The 20,504-nt window shown below is 41.3% G+C and overlaps 1 protein-coding gene across 1 annotated transcript in view; it reads right to left on the bottom strand.

Moving 5' to 3' along the window:
* LOC115279135 (lipoxygenase homology domain-containing protein 1-like) overlaps nucleotides 1-20,504 on the bottom strand; it is a 138,699-nt gene that overhangs the window by 3,715 nt on the left and 114,480 nt on the right. Inside the window, exons 12-14 of the mRNA XM_029923679.1 lie at nucleotides 8,983-9,137; nucleotides 4,294-4,372; nucleotides 461-763 (exon numbers count right to left, since the gene is read on the bottom strand). Coding sequence (XP_029779539.1) covers nucleotides 738-763; nucleotides 4,294-4,372; nucleotides 8,983-9,137 — 260 coding nt within the window. The 3' untranslated portion in view covers nucleotides 461-737. The remainder of the gene's footprint in view (nucleotides 1-460; nucleotides 764-4,293; nucleotides 4,373-8,982; nucleotides 9,138-20,504) is intronic.

Below are 20,504 nucleotides of genomic sequence, written 5' to 3'. Positions count from 1 at the left end.
AAGGAAGGAAGCATGGAAGGGAGGGAGAGAAGAGAAGAGAGGAGAGTAAAGAAAGAGGGAGGGAGGGAAGGAGGAAAGAAGAAAAGACAGAAAGAAGGAAGGAAGGAAAGAAGGAAGAGAGAGAGATGGGGGGAGAGAGGGAGGGAGGGAGGAAGGAAGGAGAGAAGGGAGGCAGGGTGAAAGATGGAGGAAGGGAGGGAGGAAAGAAGGAAGCAAGCTAACTCACACTTCGTAAGAATCAGGGAAATGCAGATTAGGAGCACAGGGAGATAACTTATTACACGCCGTACATTATTACTGTACAGATTCAGCGTGCCAGGTGTCTGTGAGACTATGATGCAAAAGAAATTCTTACACACTGGAGGTAAAATGTAGAAAATTGATTTGAAAATGCGGTTTATGTTAAACTCTGAATATAATCATAGTTTTTGACCCAGCAACGAACTTCCCCTGGATTTACCCTGGAGCAGGGCTTCTCGGCCTCTTCAGTGTTGAGATGCCGGGCCTGACAGTTCTTTGCTGTGGGGCCGTCCTGGGCATCATAGGATGGTGGGTGGCATCCCAGGCCTCTACGCACCAGGTACTGGTAGCACCTCCTTCCCAGTGTGACAGCCAAACACACTCTCCCGAAATTGCCACACGTCCCTCGGGGAGGCACAGTCACCGCATCTGGGAGCCACCACCCTGGACCAACTCGTGCCTCTGCGCACCGGGGGACACGCACGAGAACGCTCCTTTCAGTCCGTGCCAGCCAGACTGGAAACTACACAATCATTAATAAGAGACGAACACATTCATTATGTGGAATCATTCAATAGAATATTGTCATGAAACAATGATCTATAGCACCACACGAGCAAGTGAATGAAACTTAGAAACACAATCTTGAGTGAAAACAAAAATCATATCACGTAAGACTTCATACAGCACGTTACAATGTATACAAAGCGGAAAAACCATCAAAAGTATTCTCAAGGATGCCTATCTAGTTACTACAGCCTTCTTTGTTTAAAAGCAAGGATGAATATATCAAGAAATGATAAACAAAAAATCTCAGGACGTCTACTCTGCAGGAGAAGGATGGATGTGGTGCTATAAGTATCCGTAATGCTCTAGGAATAACTTGCATGGTGGGTCAGCAGACTTCACACGATACAAATTTTGCAAAGAAAAGAAAGGAAAACATAGCCTAGATACCCTCTCATGGCATTTTTTTCTTTTAATGAAAAGAGTGTGCAGAACATAGGAAGGATAGTTTAAATAATTTAAAAAGAATGTTAAAGGAATTACAGCAGATCTCATTTTATGGTGCTTTGGTTTATTGCACTTTGCACATACTGCAGTTTTTACAAATTGAAGGTTTCTAGCAACCTGCACGGCGTGCCTCTGTCTGCACCATTTTCCCAGCAGCATTTGCTCCCTTCATGTCTTTGTGTCACGTTTTGGTAATGCGCACAATACTTCAAACTTTTTCATTATCACATTCGGTATGATGACCTGTGGTCAGCAACCACTACTCAGTGAAAATTCAAATGATGGTTAGCACTTTTTTAGCACTATTTTTTAATTAAGGTACATGCATTGTTTCCGTAGACATAATGCTATATATAGCAGACTTAATAAACTACAGTGTAGTATAGACTGAACTTTTCTATGCACTGGTCAGCCAAAAAACCCATTCGACTCACTGTCTTGCAGTATTTGCTTTATTGCAGGGTTCCGGAACAGAACCTACGGTATCTTGGAGGTTTGCCTGCCCTTTCAATCCCCCTGAATGCAGTTTCCAGTAGTCTAATCCCATCAGCCGGAGAAAAGCAGCACGATTTCCGAGTACCACCAAAACACAGCTCTCCCCCCGGGCCTACACATTCTCGTCTCTGCTTGGGAGGACTTCAAGGGCTTCTGAACTATACTAAGTACTCTGGCCACATGTTCCGTAGCACTCCGAGGGGCACTCCCAGACTATGATTTGTATTTTATTACACTTGTTTATTTCAATGTGTCTGCCCCCACTGGGCCCTGCCTGGAAGGGTAGCAACCCCCTGCGTCTTCTTCACATTTGCCTGGCACATAGCAGCCCCTCAACAAAGAAGTCTTACATCAGAAAGCAGTGCTTATAGGGACGCCTGAGTGGCTCAGTCAGTCAAGCATTGTTTTTAGGTCAGGTCACGATCAACGGTTCGTGAGTTCGAGCCCCACTTTGGGCTCTGTCCTGACAGCTTGGAGGCTGGAGCCTGCATTGGATTCCGTATCTCCCCCTCTCTCTCTGCCCTTCCCCTACTCATGCTCTGTCTCTCTCCCAAAAAAAGATAAACATTAAAAAAATTTAAAAAGAGAAAGTAGTCCTTATTAGTGACTGCTTTGAGGATCACAAGAATCAGATTCTCCTAAACTAATTATATAAATATAAATATTTACATAAAATTATATATTTAATATATATTATATATTTATATTATAAAAATATATATTTATATTTTAAAAGCATATTTCTGGTAACTCAATACTTACTGGATCAGAATCTCTGGGGTGGACCCTGGAGTCTGATTTGTTTGTTTTTAAGATACTCAGATAACCTAAATATTCTGAAGTTTTATAAAATTTGCTGAAAAGGAAGGGCTTTCCTGAGGTTTTCTATTCTTCTCTTTGAGATTAGATATCTACATCTATAACTGTGTTTAAGTTAAAAGACTAATGTGATAAGTATCTTCTCTTTGTAAAAATGAGAAGGGGAGAAAAAAAAAGGCCTTTAGGATTTAGCTGAAGTCGGTCCCAGACCTGCACGGATTTTGTTGCTCGATGCTTCACTGGAAAAACTGTTGCTGTTTGGAAATGTGTTGTGTCCTCTGTCCAAAGCATTTCCTATGTGAGTAATTTAGCTCCTTGAACATATTTAAAATCTCAATGTTTCTTTCGTTTTTCCTTCTGTTGTATCTATTCATTGTATGCCAGGCCAACCAGCCTCGGTAATGACCTGGCAGCCTGTACATGGCCCGCTGAGCCCTTGATAGGCGTCCCTGACTCTGCTTCCTCTCCTGAGCAGCAGACCCCTCGGATTGCCACTGTGACCTCTGCATCAGTCCCTCAACATTGGCCCTTTCAGTATTGGGGGTTCCTTCCCTCATCTCCAAGGGGAGTCTCAAAACAGTTTTCAGACATGAGAGGCTGGAGCAGCTAGGAGTTTCTGCTAACAGCTCAGTTCTGGTCCACGCCCCAGCCTCCAGCCTCTCCTCTCCTTAGCTGACCTGCGAATCCTTGACCTGGGTGAGGTGGAGAGTTGGCATGAAGTTAGGATGGTGTCAGTTTCCATCCACCATGAAAATAATGCAGAAGTCACACCCCTCTGCAGCAACACCGTGTGGAGAAAGCGGCATATTGTGTCTTTCTGTTTAATTTCTTATTTCTGCTTCTTCCTAATAATTTCCTCGTTTGATCCTCAACTCATTTTACCATGTGTCCATTTCCTTTCTATACAAGCTACCTTCTCTTTTCTCCTTCCTTTCTCTTTGGTGTGCATCCACAATAAACATTCTTCTTTCCTACAAAGGCCTTTTAAAGCTCTCCTCATTCCTTTCCAAGGGTTTTACTCAGAATCATTTCACTGATGTCAGTTCATTCATGCAATAAATGGTCCGTAATTAAAGTTCCATACTGTTAAGCACTATATTAGTAAAGAGAGTAAAGATGACTAAATATAATGCCAGACTTCAAAAAACTCAAAATCAAGCAGAAGGTAAAAAAGTAGTATAGAAACAAATGTAAGAAACGGTTTAGGCGCTATGATAGAAGTTAAGATACCCAGTGTTACTCTCGCAGTATGTTCTAGAGAAAACCACGGAGGTTTGAGCTGATGGCTCTTCCAGAGAAGGTGATGCTAATGAAGTAGAACTGACAGAGATGTGGAGGGGGGAGAAGGGATGGAGAAAAAGGAGAAATCAAAAATGATTCTCAAGTTGCTGGTTTGCCAAAGAGTGTGCAACAGAGGACCCAGGAGAAACACGTCTGTGGGAAACGTGGCAGACAGTTTTGAACCCTGCCAAATGGGTCCGTCAATTTTATGTGCGGCCGTACGCACATTCAATAAAGCTTTTGTCTTCCCTTCAGAGTAACAGCAGTGAGCTTTTTAAGGCATAGAATAAGCCTAACCTGACAAAGCCTCATTTCACCATAATTTTTTAAAAGCAAATGATTTTCTCATTTCAATTTTACATTCGCCTTTTTCTTTTACCTGCCTTTTACGCTACCTTTAATAAATTGTCAAAACAAACTTCTTACCAAGAAAACAAATCTTACCTGGACCTGTCCCATCGTGACTGATCAGAACTTTCTTCAGTTTTCCAAGAGACACAGCTTCAATGGAAAAAATATCAACCTGCACAATAACGAAAATACACTGAATGGCCATCATGAGGTTTTCTTTCTCTAGGAAAACAATAGCACTATTAGTATGATGTTAGTTCATTACTATATGGTTGTGTATTGCTATATTATTTTACTATTACTACTACTATAAAAAAATTACCACTTACTTTTTTTATAGGTAAAGTCCTACACTAAACCTTGTGAGACATAGACAAGCAGGTAATATAATTTTTGCCCTCCTCAGTAACACGGTCTCAGTAAGCCTGATAAAGATTTTTTAAATGTGTCATAACATTTAAGTCTACCATAGCAGTGATAATAAGAGTTCATATTGTCTTCACCATACACACACTCTTCAGATTTTCACACATTTAATCCTCAGAACAACCCGTGAAGTAAGTACTACTCACTGTCTTATTTTACAGTTAAAGAGAAAGAGACATCGAGAGTTCAATTACTTGCCCAGGGTCAATGTCTAGTGAGGGATGAAGCCAGGACTCAGCCCCAGGCAGTCTGCCTCCAGACTGTACTCCCTCCAACACTGGGGCTTGCCTCCCAGTAGCTTTTGCCTCTAAACAAACTGTGCATCCCAATACCTACATGTGCATACACATACAAATGAAGTTTTTTTTGTTTTTTTTTTTTAATTTTTTTTAATGTTTTATTTATTTTTGAGACAGAGACAGAGCATGAGCGGGCAGGGGCAGAGAGAGAGAGAGGGAGACACAGAATCTGAAGCAGGCTCCAGGCTCTGAGCTAGCTGTCAGCACAGAGCCTGACACGGGGCTTGAACCCACAAACGTGAGATCTGACCTGAGCCGAAGTCGGACACTCAACCGACTGAGCCACCCAGGCGCCCCTACAAATGAAGTTTTAAAATAAACTATGAACTACTTATAAAGCATACACATTAAAAACCACCACACACTTGGGGCGCCTGGGTGGCCCAGTCAGATAAGCGTCTGACTCTTGGTTTCAGCTCAGGTCAAGATCTCACGGTTTGTGGGTTCAAGCCCCTCATCAGACTCCGTGCTGACAGTGTGGAGCCTGCTTGGGATTCTTACTTACCCTCTCTCTCTGCCCCTCCTCCACTCTCTCTCTCTCTCAAAAATAAATAAACTTAAAAAACACACACACACAACACACTCAACGCACACATACATGCAAATAATATAACATTAACAGCACCCCCAAGGCATCCCTCGGTGGCCTGTCACAACACAATCTCCCCCAAAGGTAACCACTACCCCGACTTTCAATTCGTTTTGCCAGGTCCAGGACCATACACAGAATCTTCCACCATGTTCTCCTTCCGCCTGGCCTGTTTCAACCTTTGAGGAATACATCCACTGTGCTTTGTTTAACAGCAGTTTATTCCTTTTTTCAGTACTGAATATTATTCCATATTATTTACCTCTTCTGCTACTTATGGATAATAGTTGTTTGTAGGTTTGGGGTGTTACAAATAACCTCAGAACATTCTTGTGGATACCTTTGTGTATATATACGTGTCCCTTTCTGTTGGGGAACTGCTGGGTTACAGAGCACTTGTAGATGGTCTCCTTTCCCAGAATGCTTATCGCATCACACACTTGGCACCCTCCTTGTAGGAGAAGTCAAGGTGCTACAAGGACTACTCGTGCTTGGTATTATCATTCTGTTTAGGTTTGAGCCATCTGATCATGCACCATGACACTCCTATAAGGTTTTCATTGTACTTTCCTGATGACTCGTAAAGATGGGTACAGTTTTCATTTTATTGACTGTTTATATATCCTTTTTTAAGAAAGGATATATTCATGCATCATGCCTGTGTTTTAAATTGGGCTGTTTTCTTGTTGATCTGTTGGTGTTCTGTATATAGTTTGGAAACAAGTCCTTTGTCAGGATATATTTTACAATATCTTTTTTCCCACTTGGTGACTTGCCTTTTTCCTCTCTTGATTGGGCCTTAAGAAAAATAAGTCTTCATTAAAATGGGGTAAATTGATCTTTTTTCCTATATGCTTGGTGCTTTCTCTGTTTGTCTTTGAAATCTTAGTCTATATGCCTACATTCATGTTCATAGCATTATTATTTACAATGCCGCTAGAGCCAAAAGGTGGAAGCAATCCAATTCACATTAATGAATGTATAAACAAATGAATGGATAAATGAATGAATGGTGTATATACACACAATGGAATTTTATTCATCCTTAAAAGAAGAAAAAGGGAAATTGTGACATCAGCCACAACACAGGTCAACCTTGAAGACATTGTGCTAAGTGAAATAAGCCAGTCACAAAAAGACAGATCCTCTGTGATTCTACTTAGTTGATGTACATAAAGGAATCAAATTCATATAGACAGAAAGTAGAATGGTGATTGCCAGAACCTGGGCAGGGGGAAAGAGAGAGGAGAACGGGATCAATCCCTTCCTGGGTATAGTTTGGGTCCTCCAAGAGGAAAAGAGCTCTGGAGGTGGACTGTAGAGACGGTTGCACAACAACGTGAACAAATGCACACAATGCCACTTCAAAACTGGTTAAGTGGTGGTGGGCACCTGGATGGCTCAGTCAGCTAAGTGACCAACTCTTGATTTCCGCTCAGGTCATGCATGATCTCACGGTTGTGAGATCAAGGGCTACGTGGAGCCTGCTTCAGATGTCCTTGCTCTCCCTCTGCCCCTCCCCAGCTCATCTGCACCCACTGTCTCCCTCGCCTCCCTCCCTCCAAATTGTTAAAGTGGTAAATTTCATATTATGTCTATTTTGCCACCATTAAGTTTTTTTTTAATCCTAGCCTATTTCCCCAAGATCACAGAGAATTTTTCTCTCATATTATCTTCTAGATACTTAATTGTTTTACCTTTCCCATTTGGACCTAAATTTGCATGAAATGGACTTTGGGGTTTAGTGGAAAATAGGGCTCATTATTTCTGTTTTTCTATGATGATATCCAGTCTACTGCCTTTCCCTGATGGTGCCCATCAAGACATGTGAATCTTCTTCTGGCTGTATTCTGTTCCTTTGTCCTGTTTGTCTTGCCTTGTACCAATCAATGCTGTCTCCATTACTTTAACTTTGCAATAAATCTCAGTATCTGGTAGTGTGAGCCCTCTAGCTTTGTTTTTCTCAAGATTTATCATCTTGGAGATTAGTCTGGGTGTCTTTGACTCTTTGCACTTCCACATAAACTTTGGAATTAGATTGCAAGCTATGGGATTTTGATTGCTGTTGCATTGAAACTGCAGGTCAATTAGGAAAAAAGTGAGAATAATATAAAATCGAATCGCCCAATCCAGGAACATAGTATAGCTCTACCAATTTATGAGTTTTTAAAACTTCCCAATGTTATTTTGTCGTTTTCTCAGCCGCGGTCTTGCCTTGGCACCCTCGGTGGTCTGATGTGCGCTGGAGCCGCAGATGGAGTGTGCAGGAAAGCAGGGCTCTGCGAGGTCCTAGGACCGAGCCCCATCCTGCTGGACTGCTTTAGCCACCACTGCCATTGGAGCTGTCTGTCCATGGAGGCCCTCGGGGTTCTGGTCGCTGCTGCCAACAGAGGTGACCTCTAGAATGTATACTTGAATTGGCTCCTCCTCTCTCCTCCTCTCCTCTCCATTCACTCCTTCACTGTGCTTCCAGGATCACCTCCCCATTAACTCCCGACAGGACCAGCCCCAGCCGCTGCTTTGGGAAAACTCACAGAAAGGTCCCGCGTTTGAAGCGGGAGTTTACAAAGGTCTATCTTTACAGCAAGTCCAGAAAGAATCCCAGCCCGTTGAGACCTTCTAAATCTCTGCACAGCATCTGGCGCTCTCTGGGGGCACTTTCTAAGTGGTTTCTTGCTTCTAAGCATCCACTTACAAATGGTAGAAAGCGGTCCTGAATATCAGGGTTCTCCTCTGCACCTCCTTTCTCTCCAGGATCTTGGACCTTCATACCCTCCCTGCCTTAGCCGCTGCCCAGTGCCTTCAAAACCAGTTTTATAATGTGTTTATCAAATGTTTCAAGCTGTCAGCAAGATAGCTACTTTGTTATAAACCAGACTGCTCTAGCTAGAAGCAGAATCTTGGCTGTTTTGTTTTTGATTTGTGTTTGTTTTTATAGAAAACACTAGGCGTTACTTAGGGTTTCCCTGTCCCTGGTGAATCCCACCTCTGCTCAGCTCCAGAGAGAACCCCACACACTGAGAAGAGACTGTGTGGCAGGTCCCCTCCCTAAGGAACGAAAATAAAAGAACATCTTCAGGCAACCTTGCTATTCCCACATGTGACAACATACCTCATGACCTTGTAACATGAGACCACTTTAATCATACTACATGTTTGTGTGTTAACATATATGGGAGACAAAGAAGTAAAAAATATATTTAAAAAACCATGCCACGTGGCATTCGGGGCTCAGTTCTTTGGGTAGGAACCCAGCTGAGCGGTGCTGGCAGGAAGAAAGTTCCTTCCTGGAAAGAAAAGCCTCAGTGTCACAACTCTCTGTGCGACAGCCTTGCTTCAACTGTACCTCCCTTTACTTCCTAATTGGTAGCAAATGAGTCCCTCTGGAATTCTGTGTGTGTTTTTAGTTAAAAAAAAAAAAGTAGAGGAGGGATGGTAAGTAAGAATCAATAGGGATCTTTCTATTACCTGTCCACGTCGAAACTTGACTTTGTTATTTTTGCATTGATGCAGGCGCCGAGTTCCTGAATCTCCTCTGGTGCCAATGAGGTTGATCAGGACGTTGGACTCTGTCTCCGCTCCTGGCTGCCTGCCCGTGTACGTGTAGATCTCATAAACCACCACTGAAACGTCAGAAATCTGCTATTATCTTTCTCACTTTTTATTTTCTCTTTGAATGTATTAGACACCCTGAAAAACAGTCGGAACGTTGTCTAATCTAGTTGACACGAGTTTCACTGTGGCGGTTGGACCAGCTCATTTCTTTATGCAGACCCCTATTAAAACATACTCTCAGCCATTCCCAGAGCTACTGTCTCGAAATAATTATTGTTAGCAATTACCCACTTTCATTATCCACTATACTTTCACAGGCATTATGAAAAGTTGTATTTAAAAAAACAATGTCCTCTCTCTTAATTAGATGAAAGTGGCAAGTTTTCCCCCTGAAGTTTGACTGTTCTAGTCACAGCTGGCCACTCTTACAGCTCCTTCATGGAGAACACTGTTGCCATAATGGAGACTGTTAATAGCACTCTGGTGAGAGAAAAAATACAGAGATCTTAGAGAGATACAAATTTAAATACAATTTTTTTTAAATGGGACCAATGAGGTACCAGCAAATTATAATCCACTAACCCTGACCTTAGAACTAATGCCGTTTCTGAGATCCTGGTAGAAGTCACTAATTAGAAAAGAGATTGCTCTTGCTGATAGGACTACTGTGAATAATATCTTGGACACAACGAACACTTTTTATTCCAGGTCCTAGAACGCTTTATAACTCATACTCTGTGCAATTGAACAGTTGCATTTATAGAAATTCACATTAACATTTTCCAAAGAACTCAGACATGAAAATCCAGCAAGTAAGAAAACAAGGTAAGTGAGAAACATTGCCTATTTCCATCATGCCTGACCTTTAAAAAGACAAATGTGGTATATTGGGAAATGGTGTAAGCAGAGAAGATAAATCAGTTACTTTGTTCAGTCTTACATATTCCAAAATACCCCAGAGTGAAACCCAGCTGAGCTTAAGCAGAAAATTAGAACACTTCTCATGAATTTAGGACAACCAAGGAAATCTTTTCAACTTCCTATAAAGAAGATCCGGTCTTCCAACCTGGATAACTGCCTGAAGTGAAGTAAGCCCAACTAATGATAAAATTCTTCATGAAAACCCACATGGACAAGCACAATTGGAAGTCTGTCTTTACAGGGAAGACGTGCTTCTGTTTACTGTGGATGTTTTCAATATTTCAGATTAAGGGTGAACTTGTTTACAACTTTTTTAAACAAATGATTACATTCAAAATATTAAAACACACCTAAAGCAAAAAGAAATTAATTGTTAAATGTCTAAAAAAGGACATATCAAAAATTATTTAGGACAGAGATTATATACTTAGAGCACAAAAAATGACACTCAGCCCTCCCCCAACCCTTATCTCATGATAAAATCATGCATCTGGCCTGCTACCTGCACACACTTGAAATATTTCTTTCTTTTTTTTTTTAACATTTATTCATTCTTGAGAGAGAGAGACAGAGTGTGAGTGGGGAAGGGGCAGAGAGTGAGGAAGACACAGAATCTGAAGCAGGTTCCAGGCTCTGAGCTGTCAGCACAGAGCCCAACACGGGTCTCGAACCCAGGAATAGTGAGATCATGACCTGAGCCAAAGTCAGATGCTTAACCGACTAAGCTACCCAGTGGCCCCTAAAATATTTCTTAACTCTGTGTTCCCAGGAACCACTACAAATTCAGTTTAGTCCTTATGCACCCCCCCAAAAATTGCTTGTCATCGAAAATTCAAAGAGAATTAAATGTACCACATATTCAGAACAAAATGGACATCACAGTCAAGCACCAAATTTTATTTTCAAACTACATCAAAAAGAGTTACGTAGTTTGGATTAGAAATTGAAAGAAAAAAGGGGGGCCTGGGTGGCTCAGTCAGTTAAGTGTCTGACTGCAGCTCAGGTCATGATCTCAAGGTTTGTGGATTCGAACCCCACACTAGGTTCTGTGCTTACACCTCAGAGCCTAGATGCCTGCTTTGGATACTGTGTCTTCCTCTCTCTCTCTCTTTATCTCTCTTCCCCTCCCTCCCTCATGCTCGGTCTCTCACTTTCTCTCTCTCTCAAAAATAAATATTTTAAAAAAATTCTGAAAAAAAATGGAAAGAAAACATATAATCCCACCCAGAAAAAAAAGACATTTTGCTGAAATCTTTAACATTGACTCTACTTTAATTGCACAGTATCACATAACTCACTAAATATTTGCTCTAGTTCTTTTACAAAGGCATGTAGATTTTTTAAATACTAAATTCATAGCAATAGATTCTAACTCCAGACTTTCTCATGATCCTTAAGACAATACAAAATTCCATTAACTTCATGCAAAGGGAGACTTTAAGGAATGCTTAGTAAACATGTTGCTTAGACGCACCTTAAACTATAGTGTATTTTAAACAAGTCTTCGCATGTGAAGATCTCAGAGAATCCTTTGTTCAGTCTCTATCCTTGGGCCTGAAAGTTAGGTCTCAGTGGCGTTGACTTAAAGGCAGGGACATAGGTTCTAGCTAAAAGACATGCACTTTTGTAAAAATGTAAAAGTCTAACAAATTATCTCTCTTCTAAGAGACGGGCACCCCACACAGGGAGGTGACATCTGAGGGAGTGCAACAGTACATTGAAAATGTGAGTTAGAAGAAAATTTATAATTAATCTCAAATACTTGAAAAATACAAGGCTGGGTTCCTAGATGCGGATATTATACAGAATGGAAGAGATCACTTTACTGGACCATGTTCAAGGACAAGTACTACTAATCAATCATCTTGGCTGCAATCAACCATTCTTAAAGCACCAGATTGTAAGTACTATTGATATATGTATCACCACAATTTAGCTAAAAGTACCGAAAAGAGTTAACTTGTTGGTTTAGGTTATCCATAAATATTGGACATTTTTGCCCCCAATTTTCTTAATGTTCTTTTTGCTATAGTTGATGCTCAATTTTTCTTTCCGACAATTAGTGAGGTGCTTCAGCTGCTTGTGAGCCTTACGCACTCTGACAAAGTCTGCCCGAAGCACCGAAGAGCATGGTTGGCTGTCTATCTGTTTGCCACAGCTGTCATTGGAGTCATTCCATAGCTAAACTATACATTTTCACCATTTTGAGGGGAGGGAGGCTTGGTTTCACTTGTGTTCTCAACGTCAGCCCTTTCTTTTTTTTTTAATTTTTAAAATGTTCATTCACTTTTTAGCACGCGCACGTGAGAGAGGCAGAGCATGAGCAGGGGAGGTGCAGAGAGAAAAGGAGACACAGAATCCGAAGCAGGCTCCAGGCTCTGAGCTGTCAACACAGAGCCCGACTCGGGGTTGGAACCCACGAACCCTGAGATCATGACCTGAGCCAAAGTCGGACACCCAACTGACTGAACCACCCACGCACCCCCCAATGTCATCACTTTCAACCCCTTCCTCTTTATATTTACCGATACTTATTGTCATTTCAAATATTTCTCCATCTTTCAAGGAACGCTCAGCACACGCACTGCAGCCAAACCTCAGCACTCTTAGGGTTTACACACTTGTGGCGCACGAAACAAGATTTAACATCATCTCATTAGTGACAGAAAACCCCTCAAATGTTCACCCGTAGGCTGATATTTTCCCCCTCAAACATCATTTCAGGCCAGAATCTGTGCAAGCATTTGTTAATGATGACTTATCAGCCTCCACTCCAAGCATTAACATCTCCATACACAGTATCCTTAAGATTTTCTTTCAAGAAACCTTGGCGTGCCTGGGTGGCTCAGTTAAGCATCCAATTCTTGATCTCAGCTCAGGTCATGATCTCACAGTTCATGGCATTGAGCCCCACATTGGGCTCTGCAGTGACAGCATGAAGCCTGCTTGGGATTCTCTCTCTCAACTTTTCTCTCTGCTTCTTCCCCGCCCTGTGCTTGCTCTCTCTTGAAAATAAATAAACATTAAAAGAAAAGAAAGAAATCTTGGATTTCGTAGCCTCTGCTCACTGCAGCAAGCACATATATATGTATATATATAGTTATATTAAATATGTAATATAGTATATTATATAACATATTATATATAATATAGTTATAAATTATACATTATATATAATATAATATGTTATAATGTTATATAAAACTATATGTATGTTTGTGCTTCACAGGATATATATAATTTCTTTTTTTAATAATTAATGTTTCTTTATTTTTGAGAGTGAGCACAACGGGGTGGAGGGGTGGAGGGAGTGGGCAGAGAGCGAGGGAGAGAGAGAATCCCAAGCAGGCTCCACACTGTGAGCACAGAGCCCGATGTCGGGCTCTATCTCATGAACCCTGAGAGCATGACCCAAGCCGAAATCAAGAGTCAGACGCCTAAACCACCGAGCCACCCAGGCGCCCTATTCCTCAGCCACAAGGATTTATTAAAGATGTCACATGGCTGGAGAGGGGGCTGAAAAAAGTTCCTCAAATGTGATTTTTCCCAGGAAGTTTAAGAGAGAGAAAGCGAAGTCACGGTAGGAAGTGTGCTCCTTCAGCAGAAGTTAGGAGGGAGGGGTGATACTGAAAGACGAAGTCAAATGAGATGCTCAGGGATGGCAATGCTGAGGGCCCTCTTCACAGCTGAGCATGACATCCAGGACCCAAGGTATCCACACAAAGTAGGGATGGGAGCAGAACAAGAGTTCTGAATGGACCAATTTCTGACCAAAATAAACCAAGCTTTATATTGGAAGTGACTGAGCTATTTTGAGTTAAAACAATTAAGATTTCAGTCATCGGTGGCCATAGGGGCTTGGGTTATTTTTAAGTCATGTTTGTGGAGATAGGATCTCCATGTAGCAAAATTCACTCCTTTAAGGTATATAGTTTGAAGAGTTTTGAGGAATATTTGTATCGGTCCTGTAACTACCACCATCATCAAGATGGAGAATATTTTTATCACTCCAAAAGGAAAGGTATGATTTTAATCAGTTATGGAACATGAAAAAGGTTGCATTTTTGCACCCCTCAAGTTTTGATTGTGAAGATTCAAATCACAATCATGACATGATGATAAAAACAATGCAGAGGGAATAACCCAGAGGCCATCTAGAAAGATTGTCTTATATACATACCCACCTGATTTTTGCATGAACATGGAAAGGAATTGGATCCATTTGAAGGATTCCATTTGAAGGATTGTTTCTTAATATTTTATCATGCCAAGAAGTTTTTCATTCCCTTCGTGGCCCGTTTCTTGATTACCCAAGGTATCAGGTAAACAAATAAATAGGCAGCCTTCTCACAAAGCTACCGGAATGGAGTGTTTTAAATATTTAGGCATCAGAAGTTCATTTGCAAAACTGATGGTCCTTGGCCATCAGACTTAACACTGTGTCTATACACTCACAGGGTCATGGAGGCCCAGCGTGTGGTTGGGGAAGAAAGGACCACCACGAACCCAGCCTAGGATGTCAAGACTGAACTAAAGAAGTAACGTTGACCAAATAAAGTCAGCCCCAGAAGTAAATATGGAAAGAAGGCTGCTGCCTTATCCCAGTCTACCATTCATCAGTATTAGAACTTCATAATAAAATAATTGCACCAGGACAACCTAGATTAAAGCAACTACTGCCAGAGGAATGCCCTAAAGGCAAGCAACATTCTCAATTCAGAGTGATTTTGAATAAATCATGAAAAAATATTTGGTGATTCTGCTATGAAAGTCACCTGAAATAACCAGCGCAATACCAAGCAATGGCTGTGCTCACAGGTTTGTCTGTGGTCCAAAGCCACGCCCTCTCACTGAACACACCCCCACACCCAGGAATGCATTTACCTGTGTACTGGGCATTTCGGTCTCCTCTCCTCAGTCTCACATGTTGTGAGTGCAGGGCTCACGTCTTTTTCAGTTCTGAACCCCTAGCTCCTAGTACATGTCAATGTTTACTGAATAGTACTGAATAAATGAATGCCTATTCATCCATTCATCCATTCAAAAGTGCTGTGTACTGATCTCCACTGGTTGGCCAAAGGATCACTCCAGTATGAACCATCTAGAAAGGGTCGTGGTTGTCCACACCCAGAGATACGCTTTAAACCAAGGCCACCTTCCCAGACTCTTTTGCCCTCAACTTTGCTTTCAATCCTCAGTTTCTTTCAGGGTCCACCTATTTCTGGCCATTGGGCTTTTTCTCCAGGATCGGTATGTGTAGGAGTGGATGAGGGACGTTGGCCTCCCAGACTCTGACCCTAGAATGTCCAGGGAGCACCAGCAGTCCCAGAAAGAGACTAAAGGAGGGAAGGAGGACAGGGACTTGGCATGGTCAAGCCCTCCGTGCCCGACTTGTGCTAACAACACCTCCTCTCTGAGCTCATTTGAAATGTCGCTTCATCTTCCTTGTGCAGTATGGCCCAGCAGTGTTAGAAACCATCCAGGAGTTCTCAATATGCTGCCAAAAAAAAATCCCCCATTTATCAATCAAACAACAGAGGTACATAAAAATTTCATTCTTCTAGCTGTATTCCTAATGTTCTAGACTTCCATTCTCCTCTCAGGGTACACTGCTCTAATTGTCATTGGGTGGTGACTTTTGGGACTTATCCTAGAGAGACATGCCTCTGTGCAAATGTGTGTAGATGGACACACACACACACACACACACACAGATTCATGCCTTGGGTTGGGCATCAATACATGCATACTTCAGTGAAATGCATAGGACCTTAAGTCTTAAGTAGGTTCCTAACTGGAAGATGACATGCTCAGGCCCTTCCAAATATTTAGTTCTCCAATCTAGAGATGGTGGTGCCAAATGGTCTCTGGACCAACTCTCTGCAGCCAACAAGCAACCCTGGGGCCATGATCTCTCAGTGCCCTTTTCTCCATCCTAGGAGACAAACTCTCCAAACACCCCAGGTCGACCAATCTTGGGTGTCATAAACAAATAATCAGAGTCTAAAGAAAACACTTAGAAGACCATGAACTTTGATTTGTGCCCCCATCCCCATCAAAGTGCACACAATATTTTTAGTGAATGGAAGGTTTTTTTTTTTTTCTGAAGACTTTCCTAATCAGAAAAATGAAATGTCATTATCTATGGGGGAACTTCCGGGTGCCATGTTGTTAGTCAGTATGCTCAAATGCTTCTAGGTAATAGTGAATGGCTTTGGCCTTCCAAGGCCTTTTGCGGTCCACCCGGTAGGATGCAGCTCCTCTCTGCACGAGCCACCTGCCAATGCTGATGAGCGCTGAAGGCTGCCGGAACCACCTCCGGGGATGAGCATTCACTCTGGTACCTGCAGAGATCTCCAGGAAGCACAGCTGAACTTCCCCAAGACAAACCCCTCAGCTGAAGCTTTAATTTGATTTAATTAATGGACTGTGTTAGTGATTTCTCTCAGGTCACCAAGAATTAAGCTTTCTCAGCACTCATCATGGTGTGATCATGTTGATACAAACTGCCCAAAGAAATCCGATCTCAGAAACAGATGGTAAATGAGATTCAGTGTTAAACATGTGCAGACACTTCAGTCTGCACTGAAGTTTGTGGACCAAGACCATGTACGTGGGCGGTTTTAGGACTGAAGCGTCATGTGTCTCCTCATTGAAAATACTTATTGCTGAAAAAGAAATACCTTTGAGCTGTAGAGACATGTGCCCAGGTGGGGAAGAAGTGGAATTTCTTCTTATTTTATCGAAGGTCTCCAGGAAGGCCTCACTGAGAAGGTCCCTTAGACCAGAAACCTGACCAGAGGTGTAGGAGCTGGCCATGGAGAGGCCTGGGGAAGGCACAGGCTGGCAAATGGGACAGAAGGACAGAGTTCTAAGGGCTCAGGAGACAGCCTGCCTGACATTCTCAAGGAACACTGATGCTGAAGTTGGAGAGAAGGTAAGCAGACTTGGTAAAAATCATGGCAACTTATTTTGCTCTTGGTAAGCAGGGCAACCTTGGAGTGTCATGAGCAGAAGAGTGACATAATCTGACTGATATTTTAAGAAGGCCACTCTGGCTCTGGGGTTGAGAACAATAGTCTGTCCTAATCCCAAACTGTTCTTTGTGTTTGACCTCCCATCATGATACCAGCTGAATGGTATGAAGGAAGCGGAACAAAAAGACAAGTGGAAAGGAGAGAACAAAGATTAATTGTGTGTTGAGTGCCTCCCATGTGACAAATACCATATTCATACCCTCCCGATGGAAACCCAGTGGGTGATCACATGTCTACTTTGGCTAGAATGGTCCCCATTGATGCTGACGGTTCTCAGGCACTCACAGCCTTTCTTCTCTCTCAGAAATGGTCTGGTGTGGACGGTGAATATGGTGGTTACTCTAATAATATTTGTTCCATTTCACAGACAAACTAAGTGAGGCTGAGAAAACTTGTGTAACTCACCCCAGTTCACAAAGCTGAGGTTTGAGACTGAGGTTTGGAAGCCAGACTTTGCTTCTCTGAGCATCACACATCTCATCAGTGAGAGGGTCTGTCTGTCTCTGAAGCCCACATTTTCCCCTTGACACGGGTATGGTGGCAAACACTGAAGCATTAAAGAAAGCTTGTTTGTTTTTCCAAACTGACCTCAGCTGTTATCATCCAAAACTTGCTGTAAGTTGTCAATAAGTGTTTTGAAAGACACTGACTTTCTCACTACTGAAAGTCTGATAAATACAAATATTTTGAAGGAGACACATTTCTCTTATGATGGCACTTCCATACAGACTCAGATGGTTATTTCTTGGTAGGAAGTAAACCACTAAGCACACCTCCTGCTGGCTTACCAAAACCTAGCGTCACACATTTCTTCAGCCACAGTTATGGCCCCAAATCTCTCCTCCCATTCTCATGGGCCCCTCCTGAAGAAAACCTGGAGCCACACCCTGTGAACCAGCTGTGAGCTGACTCAGCATTCTTTTCAGCCCAGGGCATGCCGACCAGGCCCTTTACTAAAGATTGCTGAGGACAACCAAGCAGTGGCAATGAGTAGCTCTTGGTGCCTTTTCCCCACAAACATGGCAGACGGTGAGCAAATCGGAAGAAGGTGTGGAAGTCCTGTGTGTGAACAGGCCCAGCTTGGCAGCACTGGTCTCCAGGAGGAGACTGCTCTGATCCCACCAGCAATCCAACTCGGCCCCCAAAGAATGATGATTTATAGACTAATAGTCTCAGAAAAACACTCTTCTTTTGAAAACATTCCAGCAATCTTTTGAAGAGAAGAGGCAAAGTCACAAAATTAATTGGCTCAGAGTGTAAGTGCCAACTGCAAGGAAAAGCACTCTTTTTGTGTTACTAAATTAAAAAAATATATAACCCTCAAGTGTCCCTAGGACTCTATCCAGCCTGCAAACCTAAGTATTAATAGCTTCATTTTTAAAAAGAAGTTCTTCTGTGATCACTCATTGTGCTCTTCCCTGGGCCAGCTTCAGAATGTTCTGACAGATGAACAGACAATCCCAAAATATTGAAGGTCAGCCCCTCTGTAGTCCTCCTTTCAAGCCCAAACCTGAGAAGCATCCATCCAGTGGTTTTATTCTGCTGTGGCTTCCCTTGATGTCACAAGAATAGTAAATGAACCTCCTGGCACCAAGAATGACTTTCCAAAAGCGATACTTACGCAGTCTGCCTGGGCTTCGGCTTGCTCACCAGTAGGTTTTGATCTCTAGTTAAACCTGAACATTAAGATGTCATTGTGTTTTCACTTTCTTATTTGAATGATTATGAGCAAATAATCAATCTGGGAAAGGGGTAAATGGATGGATTGGTCAGCACTGGAGAAACATGAATAGATTGGATCAGCTCTAGGTATTGTGTGTCACGGTATATTATTTTGTCGGAGAAAATGCTGTAGACACAGTTGGTGTGCTTCGGCTGAGAAATTAGCCCTTCAAACGGGAAATGCTAATGGATAAAGTTTCATTAGGTAGTTTGGGAAAAGGATGAACAGAATGATGCAGGGAAGACATGCTGAGTCTTTATTGCTGCTAAAGTTAAATGAACCCCAAATCAATAGTTCATTTAAAGCACAACGGAGTTTCTTTTGTGTCTTAGATTTTTAAAAAACCCATACAACTGCTTTCTACTTGTTTTTTTTTTTTTACAAGTAACAAACTGTGCATATGTCAGGAAGCAATTGGAAGAAATACAAAATAGGTGTCTCGTAGAGTTTAAATAAAGTTCTTATTTTAAAAAATGTAGCTCTTTAAGACACTATAAATTGAGAAATAGCTAATAGAGCAGGCCAAAAAGATTCCTTCTGCTTCTTATTGGTGCCATGGATTTCGAAATCCTTCTCTACATCTTTTCCAAGAGGCAGAATGGATTCTTGACAGCTGTTAGCAACAGGGTGAAGAGTCTAAGGGGGAGTCGTAGGATTCTCAATTTTTTGTTCCCCAATTGCAAGATATCAGCTCTGATTTCTCCTCATCTATAGTCGGTATTTCTAACATTCCTACATCAGTTAGAAATGATTCATGTTACAGAACACAATGAGTCTTTTTTAATATATTTCTTATTCAATTTATTTAAACTAACAAAAATGTTCCCCATTTCTCCCATCCCCTACACCATCTCCTGCACCCACCAATATGTTCTGTGTAACTATGAGCTTGGGTTTCTTTGTTTGTTTGTTTTTGTTTTCAGATTTACATATAAAAGAGATCATATAGTATTTGCCTTTCTCTGTCTGACTTATGTCACTTGCCAAAATGCCCTCGAAGTTCATCTGTTATAAATCAAGATTTTATTTTTTTAATGGTTGAGTAATATTTCATTATATATATAAATATATTAAAAATACATAAAATACCAACATTATATATTATACAAAATATTATGTCATTATATAAATAATAATATATACCAAAATTATATATATTATACCATGGCATGATGTATACTAACTGGTACACATAATTATATACCATATAATATAACCTATATAATAATAATATAATATATAATTATATATTATATAATAATAACAACCATGTATAATTTACATGATTTTGTATATATATTTTCATAATTATAATATAAAAATTATTTGGTGTAATATCAGTATATACTATACACATGTATGTATATAATATGTATATAATATATATGTGTGTGTGACAAAGTTTCTTTATCCATTCATCCATCAATGATTACTTTTTCCATATGTTGGCTATTATAAATAATGCTACAATAAACTTCGGGGTTCTTATGTTTTTTCAAATTAGCATTTTCATTTTCTTTGGACACACACCCAGAAGTGAAATGGCTGGATCATAAGATAGTTCTATTTTTAATTCTTTGAGGAACCTCCCTACTGGTTCCCACAGTGCCTACACCAACTTACACTACCACCAATAGTGCATACGGGCTTCTTTGTCTCCACCTCCTCACCCACACTTGTTGTTTCTTGTCTTTTTGATAATAGCTATTTAACAGATGTGAGGTGATATCTCATTAGTTTTTGTTTGCAATTCC

The sequence above is a fragment of the Suricata suricatta genome, chromosome 15, assembly GCF_006229205.1.
Source record: "Suricata suricatta isolate VVHF042 chromosome 15, meerkat_22Aug2017_6uvM2_HiC, whole genome shotgun sequence".
NCBI lineage: Eukaryota > Metazoa > Chordata > Mammalia > Carnivora > Herpestidae > Suricata > Suricata suricatta.
This window is presented reverse-complemented; position numbering and strand designations above follow the sequence as displayed.